The 24,660-nt window shown below is 43.1% G+C and overlaps 1 protein-coding gene across 2 annotated transcripts in view; it reads left to right on the forward strand.

The window, feature by feature from the left end:
- The first annotated feature begins 258 nt into the window (after positions 1-258).
- Positions 259-24,660, forward strand: part of APOLD1 (apolipoprotein L domain containing 1) — a 65,373-nt gene continuing 40,971 nt past the window's right edge. The window contains exons 1-2 of one of the 2 annotated variants that reach the window (XR_002916991.2): positions 362-519; positions 13,649-14,300. Coding sequence is in view for 1 of the 2 variants with exons in the window: in XM_009247487.4 (XP_009245762.2) it covers positions 424-519 (96 nt within the window). In the remaining variant the exon portion in view is untranslated. Of the gene's footprint in view, positions 520-13,648; positions 14,301-24,660 lie in introns of those variants that run through there. The other variant, XM_009247487.4, reaches the window with a different exon arrangement.

Below are 24,660 nucleotides of genomic sequence, written 5' to 3' on the forward strand. Positions count from 1 at the left end.
AAAAAAAGCCCCGAACCGGGCGCCCGCCGCGTTCGCCGAATCCCCCGCGGTCCCAGCCCCCGCGCCCGCCCGGGGCCCCCTCCCCGCCTCGCGCGCCGCGCGCCGCGCGCGCGGCCTCCGCCCACCTCCCACTTCTTCCCCATTGGCCGGCGCGTGCAGTTTGAATTTTTTTTTTTTTTTTTTGATGCTTGTTTTCTTGTAAAAAATACAGTCCCCCAGATCGTGTGACGAAACCTGCTTCGGCGGCCCGAGGTGGGGGTTTTGAGTCGGTTAGTGGAGGCAGTGGGAGCAGGATGGGCGGAGCTTCTGTTCCAAAAATTTCCCCTAAGTGCGATTGACAGTGTGCAGGCAGGCGGGGGTGCGCGGGGCGGTCAGCGATCTGCAGCTTCGCGGGGACAGAGATGTAACCCAACTCGTTCACGGATGTTCCGCGCGCCGTGTCACCGGCTGCGGGCCAGGGGTACTCGGAAGGCGCGGGCAGGAGCCTGGCGAGGATGCACCTTCCCCTGCCTTGGAAAGGTAGAACTGGGGAGTGCGGGAGGGTGAAGGTGGCCCGGAAAAGAACACCTCTTCGCAACCAAAAAAAAAAAAAAAAAAGAGGAAATAGAGGAAAAATGTGTTATTTCAACCGCCACTCAGAACCCATCATAATTCAGCCAGTCGGTGTCATTTTTATTGAATTAAATTTAAAAAAAAATTTTCTTTGATTTCCAGAGCGTTTTTGCGGGAGGAATATGTTGAAACAAACTCAAGATACGAAATGAGACTTTTGAAGTGCCTTTGATTTCTGGGTCCGGAAATTCTTTTGATAAAGCATGTGTACGTTAAGATTTAGGATGACTTTTTTTTTTGTAATACAGGTCTAATGGAAATGACATTCTTTATGAATTAGAACCCAATTATGTTTTAAAGTTTATAATAAGTAAAATGATTCTCTCAGTCACTATGTCCATATTAGTGAAATTTTATCTCCATATTAGCGAAATTTGCATAGATACACACCTTTTTCTTTTTGTCTTTTAGTCTTGCTACAGTGTATCGGACGATTTTAACCAGATATCCAGCACTAGCCTTCTAACAGTTGCTAACTCAGTGGTGACATTTTTTAGTTCTTAACTCCCCCAATCCTTCTTAGCTTAACGAACCTCTTAATTAAGGTCCATGAAAGACCATAAACCTACCTGATTATGCCTTTAGCAAGGCTGTGTTCACTTAATCTCTAATCCCATATCGTAAAGGTCTGCTAGTCACTCCTGACCTCCAGGAACCCACCTAACCAGGGTGGTCACTATAAGAAAACATATGTGCTTTAATGGAATGAGAACTTTTTTGAGTTGAAGACACGCTAGCCTCAGGAAGCAGTGAGCTCACCATCCCTGGAGTGTGAGTCAAGCACTAGTCTTGGATGACCCCTTGATAGGAACGTTGTAGACAAGATTCAAATATCAAATAGTATTTGGACTAGTGATTTCAAAGTCTATTCCAGACCCCTGAGAAACTGTATTTCCAACCTTGGCGTTTCTGGATTTCCACTAAATTAAGCCACTTTCCTTGCTCATTAGCATCTTGTAGAGCTGCGTGGCTATTTGAGTGCTTGAATGTGGCTAGTCCAAATTGAGATGTGCTATATGAGATAAACACCACGTTTCCAAGAATTAGTATGAAGAGAAAATGTTAAATATTTCATTAATAATTTTAATATTGATTACCTATTGAAATAATATTTTGTCATATTGGGCTAAATAAAATATATTATTAAAATGAATTTCATCTATTCCATTTTACTTTTTTAGTGGAGTTACTAGACAATTTACAGATGTGTCTCAAATTATATTTCTATTGGACATTACTGTTCAAGACTATCACCTGTGGTAACTTGAGGCCCCATCTTTAAGAGTGGTGACTATTAATACTGAGGAGTAGGTGGTAACTTCCATCTGCCATCCTAACTTCTCAAATTAAAGTGAGACCCAAACTCAGCCTCTGAAAGTTTTATTATTTATTTGTTTATTCTTCTTATTTTTTTTTAAAAGATGGAGTCTCCCTGTCATCCAGGCTGGAGTGCAGTGGTATGGTCATGTCTCACTGCAACCTCCAACTCCTGGGCTCATGCAATCCTCCCAACTCGGCCTCCAGAATCACTGCAATTACATGTGTGCTCTGAAACCTTTTTTTTTTTTTTTTTTTTGACTTTGTAGAAAGAGTCTTGCTGTGTTGCCCAGGCTGGTCTTGAGCTTCTGGCCTCAAATGATTCTCCTGCCTTGGCCTCCCAAAGTGCTGAGATGACAGGCATGAGCCATCATACCTAGCATCTCTGAAACCTTTTTAAACAGAATTCTGCCAACATCTAACACCTACTGTTTAATCTTTAATTAATTAATTAATTAATTAATTAATTTTTGTTTTAAAGACGGGTCTCACTCTGTCACACAGGCTGGAGTGCCGTGGACGTGAGCATGGCTCACTGCAGCCTCAAGCTCCTGGGCTCAGGAGATCTCCTACTTCAGCCTCCTGTGTAGCTGGGACTACAGATGTGTGCCACCACGTCCAGCAGTTTTTTTTACTTTTGTAGAGATGGGGTCTTGCTATGTTGACCAGGCTGGTATTGAATGCCTGACTTCAAGCGATCCTCACACCTTGGCCTCCCAAAGTGGTGGGATTACAGGTGTGAGCCACTGAGCCCAGCCTGTTTAATACTTAATGTAGGGTTCAAGCCCAGATCATGGGAATATAGTATAGATATGTCTGATGAACTCAGACTTGGTCACCACAGCTTTTCACATTATGGCAATAGGAAGACCAGAGGCCAGACACATTGGCTTATACCTGTAATCCGCACACTTTGGGAGACTGAGGCAGGCAGATCGCTTGAACTCAGGAGTTCTGGACCAGCCTGGCAACATGGTGAAACCCTGTTTCTACAAAAAACAAAAAAAAAATTTAACCAGGTGTGGTGGTGCTGCCTGTAGTCCCAGCTACTCAGGAGGCTGAGGTGGGAGGATTGCTTGAGCCTGGAAGGCTGAGGTTGCAGTGAGCCGAGATCACGCCACTGCATGCCAGCCTGGGCAACAGTGAGACCCTGTCTCAAAAAAAAAAAAAAAAAAAGAGAGAGAGAAAAGAAAGAAAGAAAGAGAAAGATTGGAAACTCCAATATGTTAGTTGTGACTTTGCAAAAAAAAACTATTTAGACCCCACACAAAACCTGCACAGGCAGAGCCTCACTGCTACTCTTCAGGAGACAGGAAGAAAGTGGGGAGACAGAGCAGTATGCTCATTCTAAGACTGGGTCTCTAGCAGAAGCCTGCACAATGAAAAAGTATACCATATTCTTGGATGGGAACACCCAACATGACAAAGATGGCAGTCCTCCCTAATTCATCTGCACCTCTTTACACTAAATTCTGATAATAGGTTCTGATCATCCTGTTTCGTTCCTTTGTTGTAGCAGTCTGTCCACTCAGGACCATATTATAATTACTGTAAATTTGGAATATGTTTGAATTGCTGGTGGGACAAGTGCTCCACATTTCGATGGGTCCCTTTACTCCTTTTTTTTCCCCCAGAATTTTCCTGTTTTCTTTTGCTTGCCATTTCCCCATGTGGATTTAAAATGAATTTGTCTAGTTTTAAATATAATTCTGTCGGCATTAAAAAAAAAATAAAGTGGGATTCTTATCTCACACATCAGGATAAATTCCTGAAGAATTAAAGAGGATGAAGTAGAAAGAAATGAAACCACAGACATGCAAGGAGAAACCTCAAAGGATTTTAAAAAATAAAATCTCAGAGTTGGGGAAAGTCTTTCTAAGTACGACAATAAACATAGATTTATAAGATGTAATTTTTTTTTCTTTTTGGTAGAGACAGGATCTCTCTACGTTGCCTAGGCTGGTCTTGAATGCCTGGCCTCAAGTGATACTCCTGCCTTGGTCTCCAAAAGTGTTGAGATTACAGTTGTGAGCCACTGTGCTCAGCTGGGAGGATCTCTTGAGGCCAGGATTTTAAGACCAGCTTGGACAACATAGCAAGACCTGTTTCTAAAAAATAAAAATAAATAGTTAAGCTATTCTGGAGGCTGAAGCAAGGGGATTGCTCTATCCCAGGAGTTCAGGGCTGCAGCTCAGGCTACAATGAGCTGTGATTTTACTACTGCACTCCAGCCTGGCAGCTCTAAAAAAATAAAAATAAAAATAAATAAAAATAATATAAAAATAATTTAAAAAGCAATGGTTTAAATGGTAAGTTGTATCTTACTTGTATTTAACCACAATAAAAAATAATATACAACTACTGGGACATTTTTTTTTTGAGACCATGTCTCACTCTGTTACCTAGGCTGGAGTGCAATGACTAATTGCAGCCTCGACCTCCTGGGCTCAAGTGATCCCCCTGCCTTAGCCTCCCACGTAGCTAGGGCTGTAGGTGCACACCACCATGCCCAGCTAACTTTGTGTGTGTGTGTGTGTGTGTGTGTGTGTGTGTGAGAGAGAAAGAGAGAGAGAGAGACAGGTTCTTGCTATGTTGTCCAGGCTAGTATTGAACTCCTAGCCTCAAGTGATCTTCCTGCCTTAGCCTCCCAAAGTGCTGAAATTACAGGCATGAGCCATCATGCCTAGCCCACTGGAAAAATTTAAAGTTCATCCATGTTATGTCTAAAAGAATCTCACACAGTGTACTGGGTCATATTATTTGTGAGATGCTGTAGTGGTTCAATTTCAGGCTCTGGCATCCTACTGCCTGGGTTTGAGTCCAGTTAGTGAACTGCCATTTGCAAGTTACTTCACCTTTTAAAGTTTTTATTTCGGCCGGGCACGGTGGCTCACACCTGTCATGCCAGCACTTTGGGAGGCCGAGGCAGGCAGATCACTTGAGGTCAGGAGTTGGAGACCAGTCTGGACAACATGGTGAAACCCCATCTCTACTAAAAATACAAAAATTAGCCGGGCATGGTGGCAGGCACCTGTAATCCCAGCTACTCGGGAGGCTGAGGCAGGAGAATCGCTTGAACCTGGGAGGCAGAGGTTGCAGTGAGCTGAGATCGCGCCATTGTGCTCCAGCCTGGGGGACGAGATTGAGACTTCCGCTAAAAAAAAAAAAAAAGAAAGAAAAAAGTTTTTTTTTTTGTCTATATAATGAGGATGCTTATAACTCTCATAGGGTTATTAAAAGTATTCGATGGAATAATGTATGTGTTGTATTTAGCCCAATACATGGTATATAATAATGACCATTACATATTTGCAAACAATCAAATTGGCCGGGCGCGGTGGATCACGCCTGTAATCCCAGCACTTTGGGAGGCCAAGGCAGGCGGATCACAAGGTCAGGAGATCGAGACCATCCTGGCTAACATGGTGAAACCCTGTCTCTACTAAAAATACAAAAAATTAGCCCGGCGTGGTGGCGGGCACCTGTAGTCCCAGCTACTCGGGAGGCTGAGGCAGGAGAATGGCGTGAACCCGGGAGGCGGAGCTTGCAGTGAGCCGAGATCGCGCCACTGCACTCCAGGCTGGGAGACAGAGCAAGACTCCATCTCAAAAAAACAAAAAAACAAACAAAAAAAAATCAAATTAATGGGGATATCCAGTTTTTATTTTGTCTTCTCCCAGTAACCACAGCCAGTACTATGTTAACCTTGTCAATATGTCTTATTATTTTTAATTACTGCTGATACTACCGTTAAGAAAAACAAGTATTTTAAATTGGCATTTAATAAAGAGAATTAGATATGCAAAAACAGTTAAAATGGTAAATTTTATGTATTTTTACCACAATAAAAATTTTTTAAGGCACTTGTTGAATTTAGTGTCACTTCTAATGATTTCTGAAAGGACTTGGTATAGATTTATTTGCGGTAATAAATCAGTAGCACATACACCCACATACATATGCAATGACAAATTGGGAAAAATGTTTGCAACCCATATATCACAGGGTTAATTTCCCCAATAAATAAAGAGTTTCTACAAATCCATGAAGAAAACACAAACCAGTAGAAAAATAAGCAAAGGATATGAACACAGTTATCGGAAAAGGAAATATGAAAGGCTTTTAATAAATGAGAACATGCTCAATTGTAGATTATTGGGATATAAACCATATACAGAATATATAAATATAGGTAAATTGAAGCACTCAGATACAAAGACTGCCATTATTCTTTCTTGACAGTTTAATCTTTGTTTCCCTCCTTTCTATCTAAGAGTGAGTGATATTTTTCCAGCTTCATTGGTGACCAAAGAAGCAAAGAGTTTGCATGCGTGGAAGCCATGACCATCTTTCAGGTTCAGTGTAAAATCCCTCCCATCCAAATAATCTTACCTTTAGCTTAGGGGCATCTCCTTACTTTCTACATAGAAATCCCCCGAATCAGCCTCTTAAAGCCAGCACAACTATAAGTATGTAAGAGGCTGATTCTCTCAACACATCCCCATCCATTCCTGCTTTTAAGTTTAATGCCTGTATGTTGCTGGTGATACCAGTCTCTCCAAAACCATCACCTTATTCTGGCTTTTCCTTCAAACTCTCTATTCTCTTTTAAAAGCCTCATGAAGAGTTGATTACATGATGAACATAAATTGTCTAATTAGTAGAGAGAAACTATGCTATGCAATAAATGGTGTTAGGTTACAGCTATCCGTTTGGAGAAAAATATTAAATCCCCCTTACATACACACACATTTTATATACTGTGCATTTAAAATGCATGTACTTTTCAGCTGGGAGCTGTGATTGTTAATTACTGCTGTTATTACCATTAAGAAAAACAAATATTTTAAATTGGCATTTAATAAAGAGAATCAGATATGCAAAAACAGTTAAAATGGTTTGGTCTTAATGTGTTATGGAAACTTTACACCTGTAATCCCAGCACTTTGGGAAGCTGAGGCGAGAGGATCACTTGAGGTCAGGAGTTTGAGACCACCCTGGCCAACATGGCGAAACCCCGTCTCTACTAAAAGTACAAAAATTAGCTGGGTGTGGTGGTGCATGCCTGTGATCCCATCTACTTGGGAGGCTGAGGCAGGAGAATCGCTTAAACCTGGGAGGCGGAGGTTGAAGTGAGCAGAGATTATACTACTGTACTCCACTCCAGCCTAGGCAACAGAGGGAGACGCTGTCTCAAAAAAAAAAAAAGAAAAGAAAAGAAAAAGAAAAAGTATGTACTTTTCTATGAATTTAATTTAGAGAAATAATCAGACGTATGACTAAAGATATATTTACTAAGTAATCACTATAATGTTAAATATTAGATTTTAAAAAGAACAAAAGAGTAAACAACTAAATAAAAACCCTTTAGATGTAAGGTTACAGAATTGATGATTTGATTGAACCAACTATAGTATATGCAAGAAGGGTACAAATTATAGCCATTAAAACAACACCCTGGGTAGCTTTATATGTATTAATAGTTATATGTCTTGGCTGGGCAGGGTAGCTCATGGCTGTAATCCCATCACTTTGGGAGACCGAGAGAGGCGGATGGATTAAGCCCAGGAGTTTGAGACCAGCCTGGGCAACATGGTGAAACTCCATCTCTACAAAACACACCAAAAAAAAAAAAAAAAAAAATTAGCTGGATGTGGTGGCACAGGCCTGTAGTCACAGTTACTCAGAAGGTTGAGGTAGGAGGATCACCTAAGATAGGAGGTCTAGGCTGCAGTGAGCCGTGATCACGCCACTGCACTCCAGCCTGGGTGGCAGAACAAGACAGTGTCTCAAAAAAAAATAAAAGTTATACGGCTTAATGTTAAAGTTTCCCTAGCACATTAAGACCAAAAGCAGGCACAGAACAGTATCTATGGTATGAATGTATTTTTGTGAAAAATTTAAAAATTCACATGTATATAGGCATACAATTGAAGGTTACCCACCACATTAACATCTGTAGTTCCTATTTCTGAGGGCAGGATTATGAAGAGACTTTCCCTTAAACATTTATGTACTGTTTGCATTTTTAACAGTAGATTTTAACAAGGAAAAAACCATGAAGGTATTTCTTTTTTTTTTTTTTTTTTTTTTTTTTGTAACAGAGTCTCTCCCTGTTGCCCAGCCTAGAGTGCAGTGGCACGATCTCGGCTCACTGCAACCTCCGCCTCCTGGGTTCAAGCAATTCTCCTGCCTCAGCCTCCTGAGTAGCTGGGATTACAGATGCGTGCAACCGCACCCAGCTAATTTTTCGTATTTTTAGTAGAGACAGGGTTTCTCCATGTTGGCCAGGCTGGACTCAAACTCCTGATCTCAAGTGATCTGCCCTCCTCTGTCTCACAAAGTGTTGGGATTACAGGCGTGAGCCACCGCACCCAGCCGGTGTTTCAAATTTGAAAGAATTATCTTTACAATTTCTTGAGTGTGGAATCAGAGTTTCTCTTTATGTCTCACATACGGTCTCGTTCTTTTCAGACATTAGCAGAGCACAAGGCATTTTTATAATAATTTTTCCTCCATTTTTCTATCTAACTTCAGTTGCCATTAAATCTGTACATGAGTTATGAGGAGTGTATGCATGTTTGTGTACATGGTTTGGCTTCTGGGGCACATAAATGAGGTATAAATATTATCTCCATTAACTCAAGGATATCTTAACAAACCATGGAAAATTTAGGTTATTCCATCTTTTTGCCATATGGGATTTTACTGGTAACATGATCCCAAAACTCACATTCCTTGATCTTTGGCACTTGGCACACTCAGGGAATCCGCCTGGGAATTCAACAGATCAACTCCCTGCCTTAGATTAGTTACTTAGGACATAGTGCTGGGAAAATAGTTTTACATTTCAAGTTAGCCGGCTAATCTTTGGCTGTCCCTCTCCATGTGACTGACCTGGGGCAAATCTTAGAATCTCAGAATATTGGGTATGGGAGATCACTGTATCGAGTCTTTCCATTTTACAGATGAGAATATTCTAAATCTTGATTTCCTGTAAAGTGGGGAAGTTAAACGAAGATGATTTATAGATTCCTTCTGGCTTACAGCTCTGTGATTCCTGTTTCCTAGTCAAGATCACACATTCCATCCCTGTGGATCAGGTTATTTTTCAGGGAAGCTAGAGTCCTGATTTTTGGCCACAAACCACATATTCAGAATCAAAAGAAGATGATCTTATAATAGCGTAGGCTGAACAATGAACGTTTATAATCTCACTAGAAAAAAAGCACATGAATGTGTAACCTAATGGTTGCTTAGTAGTGTCAGATATTGCTGCATTGTCACGTGCAGTCTCAGGGAGCCCTTACTAAGGCCAGGCTCTGTGGGCTTCAAGGTCACAAACGGGAGCGCTGGCCTCCTGGAGCTCCACAAGGCGTCACAGCTGTAATTATTCCATGGAATTTAGGTGAATGTTGTGAAGGATGAGTGCCATGAAGGGACCTCAGAGCTTCTGCCTCATGCTGTAGCAGTTTGGATCCCAGACAAGGTGACTAACTGAGGAAGCAAGCAGGGGCTAAAATCGAAACTCTTTCCCCAAGCCAGCCTGTGTTTACTGAAAAGAAAAGGGCCTTTAAAATCCACCAACACTCCCTTTAGCTGAGCAGCCACTTATAGTCCCAGCTACTCGGGAGTTTGAGGTGGAAGGATCCCTTGAGCCCAGGAGTTCGAGTCCACCTGAGCAACAGAAGAAGACCCCATCTCTAAAACAAACAAACAAAATAAAAAATGCCATTCCATCCCCCTCACCTGCAGTGTCTTCCCCTGTGTTCCAGTGGCTGCCTGTAGGATGCTGTAAGAGTTTGAAACAGGGGCCCTGACCTAGAGCAGGGGCTAGAGAATCCCTCCTAAAGAAATGACTTTCAAGCTGAGACCTGGAAGCTGAGCATGAGTTAACCAGTTGAAAGGAGGAAAGGAAGGAGAGTGAACCAAGCAGAACACAGTCCAAGGCCGCAAGTCAGAGAAGAGCTTTGAAAGAAAGTGCTTGTGGCTGGGGGGCAGTGAGCCAATGGCAGAAGGAATGAGTGCTGTGGCTGGAGTGATGGGCTTTTTAAGCCACATTAGGAATTTTGGACTTTAAGTGCAATGGGAAGCCACTGGATAATTTAAAGGTGACTTGGCAGGCACAGTGGCTGATGCCTGCAATCTCAGTGCTTTGGGAGGCCAAAGTGGATTGCCTGGGAGGCCAAAGAGGATCATTCGAGGTTAGACCTTCAAGACCTGCCTGGGCAATGTGAGACCTCATTTGTACAATAAATAAATAAATAAATAAATAAATAAATAAATAAATAATAAATAAATAAATAAGCCAGGCATGGTGGCGAACACCTGTAGTCATACCTACTTGGGAAGCTGTAGCAGGAGGATCACTTGGGCCCAGGAATTCGCAGTTTTAGTGAGCTATAATCCACCACTGCCACTCAGGCCTGGGTGACAGAGTGAGATCTTGTCTCTAAACTAAAATAAAATAAGCTCACACCTGTAATCTCAGCACTTTGAGAAGCTGAGGCAGGTGGAGCACTTGAACCCAGCCTGGGTACCATGGCAAAACCCCATCTCTACTAAAAATACAAAAAACTAGGCCGGGAGCAGTGGCTCACGCCTATAATCCCAGCACTTTGGGAGGCTGAGGAGAGCGGATCACTCAGGAGTTCAAGACTAGCCTGGCCAGCCTGGTGAAACCCCGTCTCTACTAAAAATACAAAAAAATTAGCTGAGCATAGTGGTGTGTGCCTGTAATCCCAGCTACTCGGGAGGCTGAGGCAGGAGAACTGCTTGAACCCAGGAGGAGGAGGTTGTGGTGAGCCAAGATCGCACCACTGCACTCCAGCCAGGGCAATAAGAGTGAGATTCTGTCTCAAAAAAAAAAAAAAAACAAACTAGCTGGTCATGGTGGTGTGCACTTGTAGTCCCAGCTACTTGGGAGGCTGAGGTGGGAGAATCACCTGAGCCTGGGAGGTCAAGGCTATAGTGAGCCATGATCACGCCACTGCACTCCAGCCTGGGTGACAGACTGAGACTCTGTCTCAAAAGAATAAATAAAATAAAATAAGAGAGTGACTTGAGCAGCTTCAATTAAATTTTATTGTTTCCTCACTTTACCTAATATTAGTTGAAATCCTTAGTCTTATGTTGGGGTTATCCCAATAGGACATGGGAAAGAAAGTTCAAGCTTTCGCCTTGATAGTTCTCCATGATGCTGCTTAACATAAACAATCGAATTTTCAAAAACCAAAACTCTTGATTTCATTAAGCAAGGAGGGTGTAATGTGTAGTGCTTGGGCCGTTAGAGGGGATGTGGTCACAAGTGGTATATCTGAGGCTTTTGAAGGAGTGCATTCAAGGAAGAGCCCTGCCTAGTGTCAGCTACTGAACCAGAGATCCGAAGAAGTGGACCTCGCCAGCCTCCTGCTCTACCCAGCTACCAGTCTTAGCTGGAGCTCCCTTTTCATTGTCATACTCAGCCAGTTGCTCATTGCTGTTTTAGAGTCTGGCCCATGTTTTGCTCTTTGGCTGTGAGATTGGTGTGAATCTTCTAAGCAAGTGAATAGCTTAGAGGTGAATACTGAATCTTTTGCTTCAAGTAGCTGAGAATTTTTGTCTTTCATTTTTACTAAGTGACTGGATTCAGTATTCGAAGATGCTTTGGCCAAATGATTCATTATTTATTTGGCTTTAGAAAGAGACTTCAAAAGGATAATAGAAATAAACAACCCAGAGGGTTTTTTTTTTTTTTTAAATTGAAGATTAATAAAAGAGAGACCTCTGCTGGCTACAGTGGTGTAACAACCTAGAGTTGGCCACTGACTCCACAGAAAGCTATAATGGCTGTGACCCGCCCCATATGCTTTTACAGTTGTCAGCAAATTGATCACTATTTGTTCACTTCTTCAGCAATCAACTCAAGTTCTTTTGGAGTTCACTGAAGTGAGGCATAATTCCCAGTCCAATCACAACTGTTTCTGTTTCAATATTTAGGAAAAGTATTAGTCTTTTATATTTCTCAAACATAATAGCTTTACATATGAGCCCCTGCCAAACCGAGACCTGAAATAATTCCTGCATCTTATCTTCTCTGTTTCCTTTCCCCTTTTTTGCCTCCACCTCTCCTCCTCCCCTTCTCCAGTAAAACAAAATAAAACAAATCTACACTCAAGTGAGAGTACTGATAGAAAGTGAGAAGGAGGGAGCTGGGTTCTTATCTTTGGCATATCCTCAGCTGAGGATCCAAGCCGGGGGGCCCAGGGTTGGTGTTAACTACCTGAGTAGAGCTGTAGTTCCTATTGATGTCTTCCGTGGGATTTGTTCAACCGTGGGAATGTGGCTGCACGATAGTGGAGCAAGATTCAGTGAATGCTTGAGAATATGGAGGGTCGTTATCTAGGGGGAGGAAGGGGACTGAATGTTCTCTTGAGGCCTTTTGTTGGCAACAACAATAATGAGTGCCTACTATGTGCCAGGCCCTGGACTAAGTAGCTTAAATACCTTAATTCTGTTTCCTGCTTTTCTTCTCTCTTCACAGTCTTAAGAATGTCTTTCTATGAGAAAAACATTGAATATATGTAAAGAACTTACAACAAGGCCTGCATAAAGTAGTAGCTATGCATGTGTTCACTATTTTATTAATATGTTTTTACTCTGGAATATGCTGCCACTCCTACACATGAGGAGAGGCTCTCCCCATACTCACCAGAGCAAGCAAGTCCTTTTTTTTTTTTTTTAAGACACACGGAGTCTCGCTTTATTGCCCAGGCTGGAGTGCAGTGGCATGATCATGGCTCACTGCAGCCTCGACCTCTTGGGCTCAGGCAATCCTCCTGCCTCAGCCTCCTGAGTAGCTGGGACTGCAGGTGCATGCCACCACACCTGGCTAATTTTAAATTTTTTTAGAGATGGGGTCTCACTATGTTGCCCTGGCTGGTCTTGAACTCCTTTGCTCAAGCAGTCCTCCCAACTTAGCCTCCCAAATCGTTGGGATGACAAGCATGAACCGCTGTGCCTGGTTAATTATGTAGATATTTACATATCTACATATCTTAAAAGGGTGTCCTTTTAAGAATTTCAAATGATACTTTATAGTTTCTAATATGGTGCCCTGGGTATACTGTTGATATTTACTATAAAGTTTCGTGAGTGATAAATTTCCCTACTTCAGTAGTGCCACAGAATTAATTGATTTTTGTATCTGAAATTTAATAAGTGCTTCTGAAGTATGCTGGACTGAGTTAGGTTCTGATGGCATTTGAAAAGAAGTTTGACATCTGCCTGTCTGTCCCCTTTTGGCTGCCTATGAGGTGCGTAAGATGGCTGCAATTTGAGGAGGCATCCTTTGTTCCTGAGGATAGAAGGTGCATTGTGGTGTAGAAAGATACAGGAACTATAGGCGATGCCACACCAACTCTGTGCCACTTATCTCCAGAATTCCTGTACAGAAAAGAAAAGTACACTTTTATCTTGTTTAAGCCACTGTGATTTCTGGGCTCTGTTACTAGCTGCCAAATGCAAATCTTAGCAGATACAGAAGTCCTTGAGGATTTTTGAGCAAGGAACTGACTGTAAAATTGGTGGCTCTGCAAGGGACAGATTTGGGGAGGGGGGTGTTCTGGAGAATACTAAGAGATAAAGTTGGCTTGGTAGGTGGGGACAGATAGTAGGGGGAGACTGAATGGGGAGAATACACATCTTGCACAGGTCACTGAATTTTGTTTTTTTTTCCCAGGACCCCTCTGCTAAACTCCTATTTTTACTGTGGTTATTTAAATATGTGATTATTGAGGAATTTGTATTCTGCTATCGTCAAGTGGCCTGAAAGCCAGGGAGATCGAGAAGATGAGTGTTCTTTGTGCCTTAAAAAGAAGCAGGCAAAAGCTGGAACGGGAAAAGAGTATCAGTGTTACAGTAAAGTGAAGTTACTATGTTTTCTGAACTCCTGCAACCATTTTCAAGGAAAGGAACTTTTGTTACAGGTGATTGTCTAATCAAGATACATTTGAAATGTATCCTTTACTGGATAGCAACTGTAGTAAACAATATTTAAAAAATATATCTCAGAGTGACTTGCAGAGTAACGATAATTTCATATGCTAACATTTCTAAAAGGAGAAAAACCTTTTTTATTAACTAACTTTAATGTTCATATAATCACATTGAGTAATGGCTATTTTTTTCTTAGTGAACTTTTCATTTTAGTTTGGGCAGAAAATTTTATATCTTTAATTACATGGGTTTAAAAAATATGATCCTATAGCCATAACTGAATATTATAAGCTTGGGTATTTTATGTTTCATCTTTCATTAAGGAGTATATTTCTCAGATCCTACCAGATCCTACTTTTTTTTTTTTTTTTTTTTTGAGACAGAGTCTCACTCTGTCACCCAGGCTGGAGTGCAGTGGTGCTATCTTGGCTTACTGTAACCTCCACCTCCCAGGTTCAAGCAGTTCTCCAGCCTCAGCCTCCCGTGTAGCTGGGACTACAGGTGTGCGCCGCCACGTCTGGCTAATTTTTTTTTTTTTTTTTTGGAGACAAATTCTCGCTCTGTTGCCCAGGCTGGAGTGCGGTGGCATGATCTCAGGTCACTGCAACCTCTGCCTCCTGGGTTCAAACGATTCTCCTATCTCAGCCTCCTGAGTAGCTGGGACTACAGGCACGTGCCACCACGCCCAGCTAATTTTTTGTATTTTTAGTAGAGATGGGGTTTCACCTTGTTAGCCAGGATGGTCTTGATCTCCTGACCTCGTGATCTGCCTGCCTCAGCCTCCCAAAGTGCTGGGATTACAGGGTGTGAGCCACTGCGCCTGGCCTAATTTTTGTATTTTTAGCAGAGACAGGGGTTTCACCATGTTGGCCAGGCTGGTCTTGAACTCCTGACCTCAGGTGATCTGCCGGCCTTAGCCTCCCAAGGTGCTGGGATTACAGGCATGAGCCACTGCACCCGGCCCTCAGATCTTACTTTCTATGGACACCCTACTTTGCTTCAGTCCTGAGGTCCTAGCTGCCCCATTCAACATTTTTACCTTTCTTTTCTGCATTGTCCTAGCCTTTAGGAAATCTGAACCCCAGTAGTTAACTGTCCTCTGAACTAGGTGAACCTAATATCCCAATCTGTCTGTTTCCCTAAAAATGGGTGGGCAATTCTAAAGTCCCTTTCAAACCTGGTTGGACAGATAATTATAAGCCTTAATGCAATGACAAATTTCAACGTCCCTCCAGGCAGTGACTTTCAGCCTTCCCTCTACACATGGAAAGGGATGTGCCCAGTATTACCTGAAAATTCTTACTAGGTTTTGCCTCAAAACATAATATTTGGAATCATTTTTTAATAATTTTCCCACTACAAACTGGAGACAATCCATATATTACTATTAAAATTGAGTTAGGGCTGGGCGCGGTGGCTCACGCCTGTAATCCCAGCATTTTGGGAGGCTGAGGCAGGAGGCTATTCAGTATTACCCGGAAGTTCAGGCCACTTGACAATAGCAGAATGCAGATTACTCAATAACCACATATTTAAATAGCCACGATGAAACAGGAACTTAGCAGAGGTTACCTGGGAAAAAAACAAACCCATTAATTGTGTCTCTCAAAGTCCTTGTACCTTTTTGTAACTTTTTTGTACCTCTTACCAAGAGAAAAAAATTGTATCTCCCTACCTTTCCCTCCCCATTTGGAAAAAGTACCCTAGAATGCAAGAGACTGAACATCAGGTTGTAACCTGGACTATCTGTTGCAAACTCTCATACTTTTGCTACTAATTTAGCTTAAAAAAAGAAACATTTTAGAGACAGAGTCTTGCTCTGTCGCCCTGGCTGAAGGGCAGTGGCACCATCATAGGTCACTACAGTCTCAAACTCCTGGGCTCAAGAGATCCTCCCATTTCAGCCTCCTGAGTAGCTGAGGCTAGAGGCATGTGCCACCACACCCAGCTAATTTAGAACATTTTTCTTTTTTTGTAGAGACAAGGTATTGTTATGTTGTCCAGGCTGGTCTAGAACTCTGACCTCAAGCAGTACTCCTGCCTCAGCCTCCCAGAGTGCTGAATTACAGGCATGAGCCACTGTGCCTGGCCTCAACCCAGTTTTTTTGTAACATGTGGATTGTCTACAGTTTATAGTGGGAAAAAGTATAAAAAATGATTCCCAATTTTAGGTTTTGAGTTATAGCTCCCTGAAGTTCCTGGGTCGCATTTCGCTACAGTCTGCACACAAGAAAAACAAACAAAACAAGACACACAGTCTGATAAGCAGAGAGATGTTCTCTCTGTACAGTTAAATAATAACAATAGCTAACATTTATGGAGCACTCAGTGTGTGCTAAGCCACTCATCTACATTATTTCCTTTAATCCTGAGATTAAGCAAATTCTGAGAAGTAGCTATAATGATAAGGAAACTGAGCCTTGGAGCTGTAGCTCAACGTCACACAAGGCAGCTGAGTCTGGGCTCAAATTCAGGTATTGGGGCTGTTCTGTCATTCTTATAAATAATCTCAACAGGAAGAAGGCCAGCAGGCTCAGTGTGACACTCGATCCTAAATTATTCCCTTTCACTTTCTGCCCGATTAAAAGACCATATGGTAATTAAATATTTCTGGCCAGCAATGTCTTGCCATTTATTGAATTATAATACCACAATATCTCTAATAATTGTTTCATTAAAAACAAGAACAAAGCCCCAGCTATGTCCGGAATGGCTCTAAGAACATCTTTCTACTTCTCTGCACCTTAGTCTCTCCTGAGGCAAGATGGAAAGAACAAAATTATGAGGTTGCTTTGGCAAAAAAAAGGAACAACGGATATTACTTTATTAGGACTAGGAGCCACTTTTTATGGCAGATTGCAACTATCAAAGGACATTTTAGGGTCGGGAAGCCCCCTTGCAAAGGACAAAGGATGTTCATGGTAAGAAAAGCACGGAAGGCCCAAGGAAGAAGTTTTAAAATGAGCTTTGCCTTTAAGCCTCCTTTGACGCTCACCTCCATATCGATTCAGGCATTTCTCAAAGGCCTGGTCGGCTGGGCATGGTGGCTCACGCCTGTAATCCCAACACTTTGGGAGGCCAAGGTGGGTGGATCACAAGGTCAGGAGTTCAAGACCAGCCTGGCCAACATGGTGAAACCCTATCTCTACTAAAAATACAAAAATTAGCCGGGTATGGTGGCAGGTGCCTGTGATCCCAGCTACTCAGGAGGCTGAGGCAGAGAATTGCTTGAACCTGGGAGGCGGAGGTTTCAGTGAGCTGAGATCGCGCCACTGCACTCCAGCCTGGGCGACAGAGCGAGACTCCATCTCAAAAAAAAAAAAGGCCCTGGTCAGGGTCTCACTCTGTCACCCAGGCTGGAGTGCAGTGGCATGATCTCGGCTTACTGCAGCCTTGACATCCAGGGCTCAAATGATCCTCTCACATCAGCCTTCTGAGTAGCTGGAACTACAGGCATGTGACACCACACCTGCTAATTTTTTGTAGAGATAAGGTTTTGGCATGTTGCCCTGGTCTCAAACTCTTGGGTTCAAGTGATCTTCCCACCTTGGCCTCCCAAAGTGTTGGGATTACAGGCGTGAGCCACCGCGCCCCGCCATGGTCAAAAGCTTTATCTTTGTTAATCTTGGTTGAGCTGGTTTCCCACTTCCTATATCATTTGCCTGAAAGGGGAGACCCAGCTTACTTTGGAGGTAGGTGTAGGTAGATAAGAGCCAAGTGTCGTTTGCTAATTTATTGAGTGAGGGATCTCATTAAAAGGTCATTTTCCTTGTGCAATCAAAGAACTCCTTTGGAGCCCAGTATGGTGTCACACACTTGTATTCCTAGCTACTAACAAGGCTGAGATGGAGAATTTCTTGAGCCCAGTCAATCACTGATGCCAGCCTGGGCAACATAGTGAGACCCTATCTTAAACAAAACAAAACAAAACAAAACAAGTGTGTTAATGTTAAGCACCTTGAGATGAGGAGAGTGGCTTGGATAATCCAGGTGAGCCCAGTCTAACAAAATAAATCCTTAAAAGCAAAAGCAGAGAGCCTTTCCATCTGTGGTCAGAGGAATAGGTGACTATGGAAGCATGGTCGCTCCCTTTTCCTTGTCCCTGCTTTGTTTTCTCCACAGCACTTCTCACTCTGTGGGAGGCACAAGAATGCCTCCCTCCAAAGAGATACACATCCTAATTCCCAGAGCCTATTAATATGGTATGTTATATGGCAAAGGGGGATTAAGGTTGCGAATGGAATTGTTTGCTGATTTGCTGACTCTAAGATTGGAAGAGTAGCTTAGATTATCCAGGTGGACCCAATGTAATCACAAGGGTCCTGAATCTTGGAAGAGGAAAGCAGAAGAGGGCTTCAGAGTGATGTGACGTGAGGGCTCAGCCTGCCATTGCTGGCTTTGAGGATGGAGGAAAGGGGCTAGGAGCCCAGGAAAGCAGCAGCCTCCAGAAGTTGGAAGAGGCAAGGAAAAGGATTCTCCCCCAGAGCCTCCAGAAATATGCAGCCTTGCTGACACCTTGCTTTTAGCCCAGTGAGACCCATGTTAGACTTCTAGCACACAGTACTGCAAGATATTAAATTGATGATGGCTGGGCGTGGTAGTTTACGCCTGTAATCCCAGTGGGAGGCTGAGGCTGGTGGATCACTTGAGGTCAGGAGTTTGAGACCAGCCTGGGGAACATAGCAAGACCGCGTTTCTGCTAATAAAAAATTAGCAAGGAACGGTGTGCACCTGTACTCCCAGCTACTCGGGAGGCTGAGGCAGGAGGATCACTTGAGCCTAGGAGGTCAAGGCTTCAGTGAGCTATGATGGCACCACTGTACTCCAGCCTGGACAATAGAGCCAGACCCTGTTTCAAAAAAAAAAAAAAAAATTGGCTGGGTGTGGTGGCTCAGGTCTGTAATCCCAGCACTGTGGGAGGCCGAGGTGGGCAGATCGCCTGAGGTCAGGAGTTCGAGACCAGCCTGGCTAACATGGTGAAACCCCGTCTCTACTAAAATTACAAAAATTAACTGGGCATGGTGGTGTACACTTGTAATCCCAGCTACTCAGGAGGCTGAGGCAGGAGAATCGCTTGAACCTGGGAGGTGGAGGTTGCAGTGAGCAGAGATCGCACCACTGCATTCCAGCCTCGGTGACAGAATGAAACTCCATCTCAGAAAACAAACAAACAAAGAACTGCTTGGTTCCTGATTTCTCAGCTCTCAACTCGAGGCAGGCGATTTATTTGTCCACTTAAGAGATGGGAATTGAACACTGCCACTGGGATCAGTTCTGATCCTGGCTATAAATTTCCGGGGTGCTCTGCCTTAGAACTTGGTTTATTGCCTATTAAGCTGCTTTCCTGTTGCCTGTGCTCAGTGCTCAGTGTCTGTCTAGCTCCTGGCCTCCTCTTGCCGGGTGATTTGGCCTCGTTCTGAACCTGTTTTATGTAGAGCGTCTGTCTGCCTGACTTCATGGGGCAGATCACAGAACAAGATCCATGTGCCGCGATCTGCTTTCCCTTCACCAAATATCACTATGAACTTGTGCGTACCTGGACCCCATACTTGCTTCACCCTGACAAAGCTTTTTCTTCTCTCTACTTCTGGCCTGCTTTGAATTTATTGTTTTATGCCTGTGTGTCAGAGGGAAAAATGTATTAAAATGATGTACTGGCAATACCTCCCTTCCTGTTTAAAAAAAGTGAATGCTTTGTGTACTCATCTCCCTAGAGGGCCTTTGTTGAATTAAGCAGGGTGATTGGCTGTGAGGAGAATTAAAAGGCAGAGAGAAGACCAAATTGCTCTACCCAACACAAAATGAGAGATATTTGAAAGAGAATTTTACAAGGAGAAGACTGAAGAGGGCTGGGCGAGGTGGCACACGCCTGTAATCCCAATACTTTGGGAAGTTGAGGCGGGTGGATCACCTGAGGTCAGGAGTTCGTGACCAGCCTGGCCACTAAACTCTACCAAAAATACAAAAACTAGCTGGGCCTGGTGGCAGGCGCTTGTAATCCCAGCTACTCTGGAGGCTGAGGCAGAAGAATTGGTTGAATCAGGGAGGTGGAAGTTGTGGTGGGCCAAGATTGTGCCACTGTGCTCCAGCCTAGGCAATAGAGCGAGACTGTCTCAAAAAGAAAAAAAAAGACTGAAGAGAAGAGGAAGGAGAGATGAGTGAGCTGTACAATTTTTGAGCAAAGAAAGAAACCCAAAGAATATTTTAATGGAAAGCTTCCTATATTGCGTGCAGTGTAACATTCTCTTTGCCTCTCTAAGCATCCAGTACACGTTGAATTTGTGGTAGATTAAGTGTATTAAGTGCTGAGATTGGCCTCAAGGCAAGGGCAGGATGACTCAGAATAGCACAGATAGTTTCAGGTGGGAAGGGGGAGGAAAAAGGGAAGCAAAAGGCAAGGAAAATGCCAAATGGTCTTGCCTACAGCAGGTCTTTCAGCCCTCATGCTTGCTCTGTACTTGGAATTCTCTAGAAAGGTTGCAAGAAGAAGCTGCACTCCAGAGTAGTCTGAGAAAGGAATCAAGAAGAGAGCATTTATCTGCCAGCTCCCTCCTGTCTCCACTTTTTGTGGCTGAGGTTCATACTACTTAGCAGAGCTAAATCCTCTGAATGCCATGTGGTGTCATCTGGCAGCTCCGTGATCACTCAGGAAATTAATTTTACGCCTTGCAGTGTGGCTATTTCATCCGAGTCTGGAAGTGAGGAGTGACCAAGAGAGAACAAAAGGAACGGTGGTGGGAATCCAAGAAGGCTTAAAACGTATGTCTCTGTAGTTGAGAAAAGGTTTTATTTAAATCCTGTTCCAGGCCGGGTGCAGTGGCTCACGCCTGTAATCCCAGCACTTTGGGAAGCCAAGGCGGGTGGGTCACCTGAGGTCAGGAGTTCAAGACCAACCTGGCCAACATGGTGAAACCCCGTCTCTACAAAAAATACAAAAATTAACTGCGTGTAGTGGCAGATGCCTGTAATCCCAGCTACTCAGGAGGCTGAGGCAGGAGAATCGCTTGAACCCGGGAGATGGAGGTTGCAGTGAGCCGAGATCGCACCACTGCACTCCAGCCTGGACAACAAGAGTGAAACTCCATCTCAAATAAATAAATACATACATACATACATACATACATACATACATAAATATTGCTCCAAATGGTGAACATGTGCATGACTAAGTGTATGAACTCTGATGTCTTCATAAAGATATTTTTAAAAACTATTGGAAAACATGGGAAAACATCCTCTAATTTTTTTTAAATTTCAGATTCGGGGGGTACATGCACAGGTTCGTACATGGGTATATTGCATGATGCTGAGGCTTGGGTTTCTGGATGATCCTGTTGCCCAAGTAGTGAACATAGTACCTGATAGGTAGCTTTTCAGCCCTTCTCTCTTCTTCTTCCCCCTCCTCTTCTTTTGGAGTCCCCAGTGTCTATTCTTATTTTTATGTCTGTGTGTACCCAATGTTTAGCACTCGCTTATAAGTGAGAATATACGGCATTTGGTTTTCTGTTCCTGCATTAATTTGCTTAGGTTAACGGCCCCCAGCTACACCAATGTTGCTGCAAATGACATGATTTCATTCTTTTTTATGGCTGCATATTCTCTAATGTTAATTGATAATGCCAGATAAATTTTATCTTTAGACTTCTAGATTATAATCATGGAACCAGGTAGCAACTTCCATTTTGCTTTTTAAGTTATTTAATTACCCATGTAATAATACATATATATATTTTTCTAGAGACAGTCTCGCTTTGTCACCCAGGCTGGAGTGCAGTGGTGCCATTATAGCTCACTGCAGCTTCGAATTCCTGGACTCGAGCAATCCTCCCACATCGGCCTCCTAAAGCACTGGGATTACTGTGTGAGCTACTGTGTCTAGCCCACGTCTCTTACTAGTTAAAAAACGAAAAACAAAACCTGTCATTCCAGGTGAAGGGAGTTGCTTTAGTGTAACACCTGGCTTTTCTCTGCCCTTTCCTAACTCTGCTCCTGAGCTGTGATTTAATGGGCAAATTTGGGGAAAATAAAGTGAGCATGCTCAGCTTATCCTGTCCACTTTCCCCTTTGGAATCCAGCCAGCATGAGGCCTGTTGTAGGGGCAAGCTGACACTCTGGTCGTCAGTGAGGTAAGTCTACTTTGGACCAGAGCTGCTAGATCTCATTCCGCAGCTTGCTATTGGGAAGCTTTTCTGACTCTCAGATTAAACCGCATCCTGCAACCCAGTCCTATTAGGAATAAACTAATAATCTGGTCTTCTCCCCCCATTCCTTTATCTTATTTCTTAGTTGGCTGTAAAATTTAAAAAGGAGGAGGGGTGCTTTTTATTGGGCTCTTCTTCCAACATTTGGTTCATTGGCTAAAAAACTGAAATGTAAGAAAAAAGGAAGGAGCACAATTAGGGAGAAGCAAGTGAACACACATGGAGTGATCGAGGCTTCTGGAGTGGTGAGGGATTGGCCTTGGCCCTGGGTCTTGTTCTTAGTATGTGTGCTGGACATGTTGATCTTGGCAGTTTGTATAGGCTTATATTGGGCTAGGTAGGTTTTTATGGTTGTGTAATTAGCGCTTAACAGCCATGGCCTGGGGAAAACTTTGGAAAAGTCGTTCAGAGGCTGTAACAGGGTCTTGACAAGGGCATGGGGCTATCAGAGGGCCTAAGCGAGGACTGGCAGGCTGAAGAGCGTTAATAAGCAGTCACAGCTGATACAAGGATTCAATTATAGGAAGAAAGAAACGATCTTTTCACGTACTATCCTTTTAGATATTAAGAGAGTGAAAAAAAATATTTGCTGTTTTTAGACCATGGAGAAGCTGGGTTCTCTGTGGACCACGGAGCATTAGTGAGAGATTGGCTTCCAATGTGTTAGCACGAGGTAATGTAAACAGTCCGAGTTTTAATTCCTCTTTTATGTTGTTTTGCACTATCCTTAAGGGCAAGAGAGGGTAAGGTGGAGGGGCTAAGTTTGACTTCATGTGGCTCAAGAATCAGTCCTTCTACTTGTTCTCAAGGTTGCTAGAAAATGGTTGCTTAGACTTTCTTTCTTAGCATGATAAAGTATCAAGCAATCTTTTTTTGTGAATTTTTAAAACCGATACATAATGCTTGTGGATATTTCTGGGATGCGTGTGATATTTTGATACATGCATACAATGTGTGATGATCAGCACCACCTCAAACACTTATCATTTTTTTGAGAACATTCCAAATCTTTTTTCTAGCTATTTTGAAATATATAATTATGGGGGTTTTTTTAGGCCTAAGGAATTCCACAGAAAAAGATAATGGGAAAAGCCACCGTGGCATAGGAAAAAAATGTTTACTTGGTATTGTGGGAGCCCTCTTACCAGGCAGAAGTTCACTTCCATTGCAGCACTGCAGTGCAGGCACCTAAAGATCAAAGGGGACATGGAAATATAAAGGCTTTGAATATCTGGGTGAGAAAGAACAGCTCCTCTCAAATAAGATGTGATGACTGAAGATATTACCATTTCATATTTCTAAACTTTACAAGAAGGCAGCATCCTCTCAAATACTCTGAGACAGGAGAAAGTACTCAGAGGGGGATCTTCCCAGATGTGGTAAGTGTGAGGTGCACAGTGCTGAAATTAACCTGTGACCAGGAGATTTCTACTAACTGGGTTTAAATTCACAGGCCATAGAGTCTGTAATCTTGGCATTGATCAACTGGCATTTTGGTGAGGCTGCAGTCTCTGCAACAGTCTTTGGGCACCCAAAGCACTGATTCTGTGTATGCAATTCTGCTTAAGCTACCTGCTAGGAATTGGCTTGTTTTATGAAGATGGTTGGGATAGAGCCAGTGCTATGATCATTTTACATGTTCTCTTAAATCTATAGACTCTTTGGAAAAAAGTACATCCCTGACTAGGCTGATATTGAGGCAGGAGAATAGGGTCTGGAAACAGGGAACCTAAGGTCATTTCACGCTAGCTTCCTAGAACTAAATTGAAAGGAAAACCCTAACATTCCACGCCTAAGTAACAAAAGGACCAGAGGCTACTCTCTTTGCAAACCCCCACATTTTCTGCCCAGCAGATGGGCAATTGGCTGTCAGCAACCAATCAGACTGATTGCAGGCAGAGTCTTAGTTTCCATACAAGTGCAACTTTGTAACTTCACTTTAGCCTCTGGTTGCTTTTTGCAGCCAATTAGACGTTTGCATAGGAGTTTGACGTTTGTAACTTCACTTCAGCCTCTAATTGGTGGCTTTCCGCCACCAATCAGACCAACTGCGGACCACCACTTCATTTACATGAGGTGACCACCAAGTAGCCCATGGGAAACCTGTAGGGGGTATTTGGACCCAACAAAATTCTGTAACCCAGGTTTTTGAGCCGCTGCTCGGGCGGCTCCCACACTGTGGAGTGTACTTTCGTTTTCAATAAATCCCTGCTTTCATTCTTTTGTTGCTTCATTCTTTTTTCGTTTTGCTGGGTATTTTGTCCAATTATTTGTTCAAAACGCCAAGAACTCGGACAACTTGTGGTCAAGACCCTATACCAGTAACAATATTATCATTATTTTTTGACTTGGAGGCCCTGAAGGAAAAGCCTCCATTCCAATGAAATACAGCTTAAGCTGTACTTGCCAAAAGATCCCTGACTCTACTCCAACATTGAAATCCCTTCCAGTAGAGACAGAGCATAATAAGAAATTGGGGAAGATGGCCGGGCACGGTGGCTCCCGCCTGTAATCCCAGCACTTTGGAAGGCCGAGGCTGGTGGATCACCAGAGG

This window comes from Pongo abelii, chromosome 10 (assembly GCF_028885655.2).
Source record: "Pongo abelii isolate AG06213 chromosome 10, NHGRI_mPonAbe1-v2.0_pri, whole genome shotgun sequence".
In the NCBI taxonomy this organism is placed as follows: Eukaryota; Metazoa; Chordata; class Mammalia; order Primates; family Hominidae; genus Pongo; species Pongo abelii.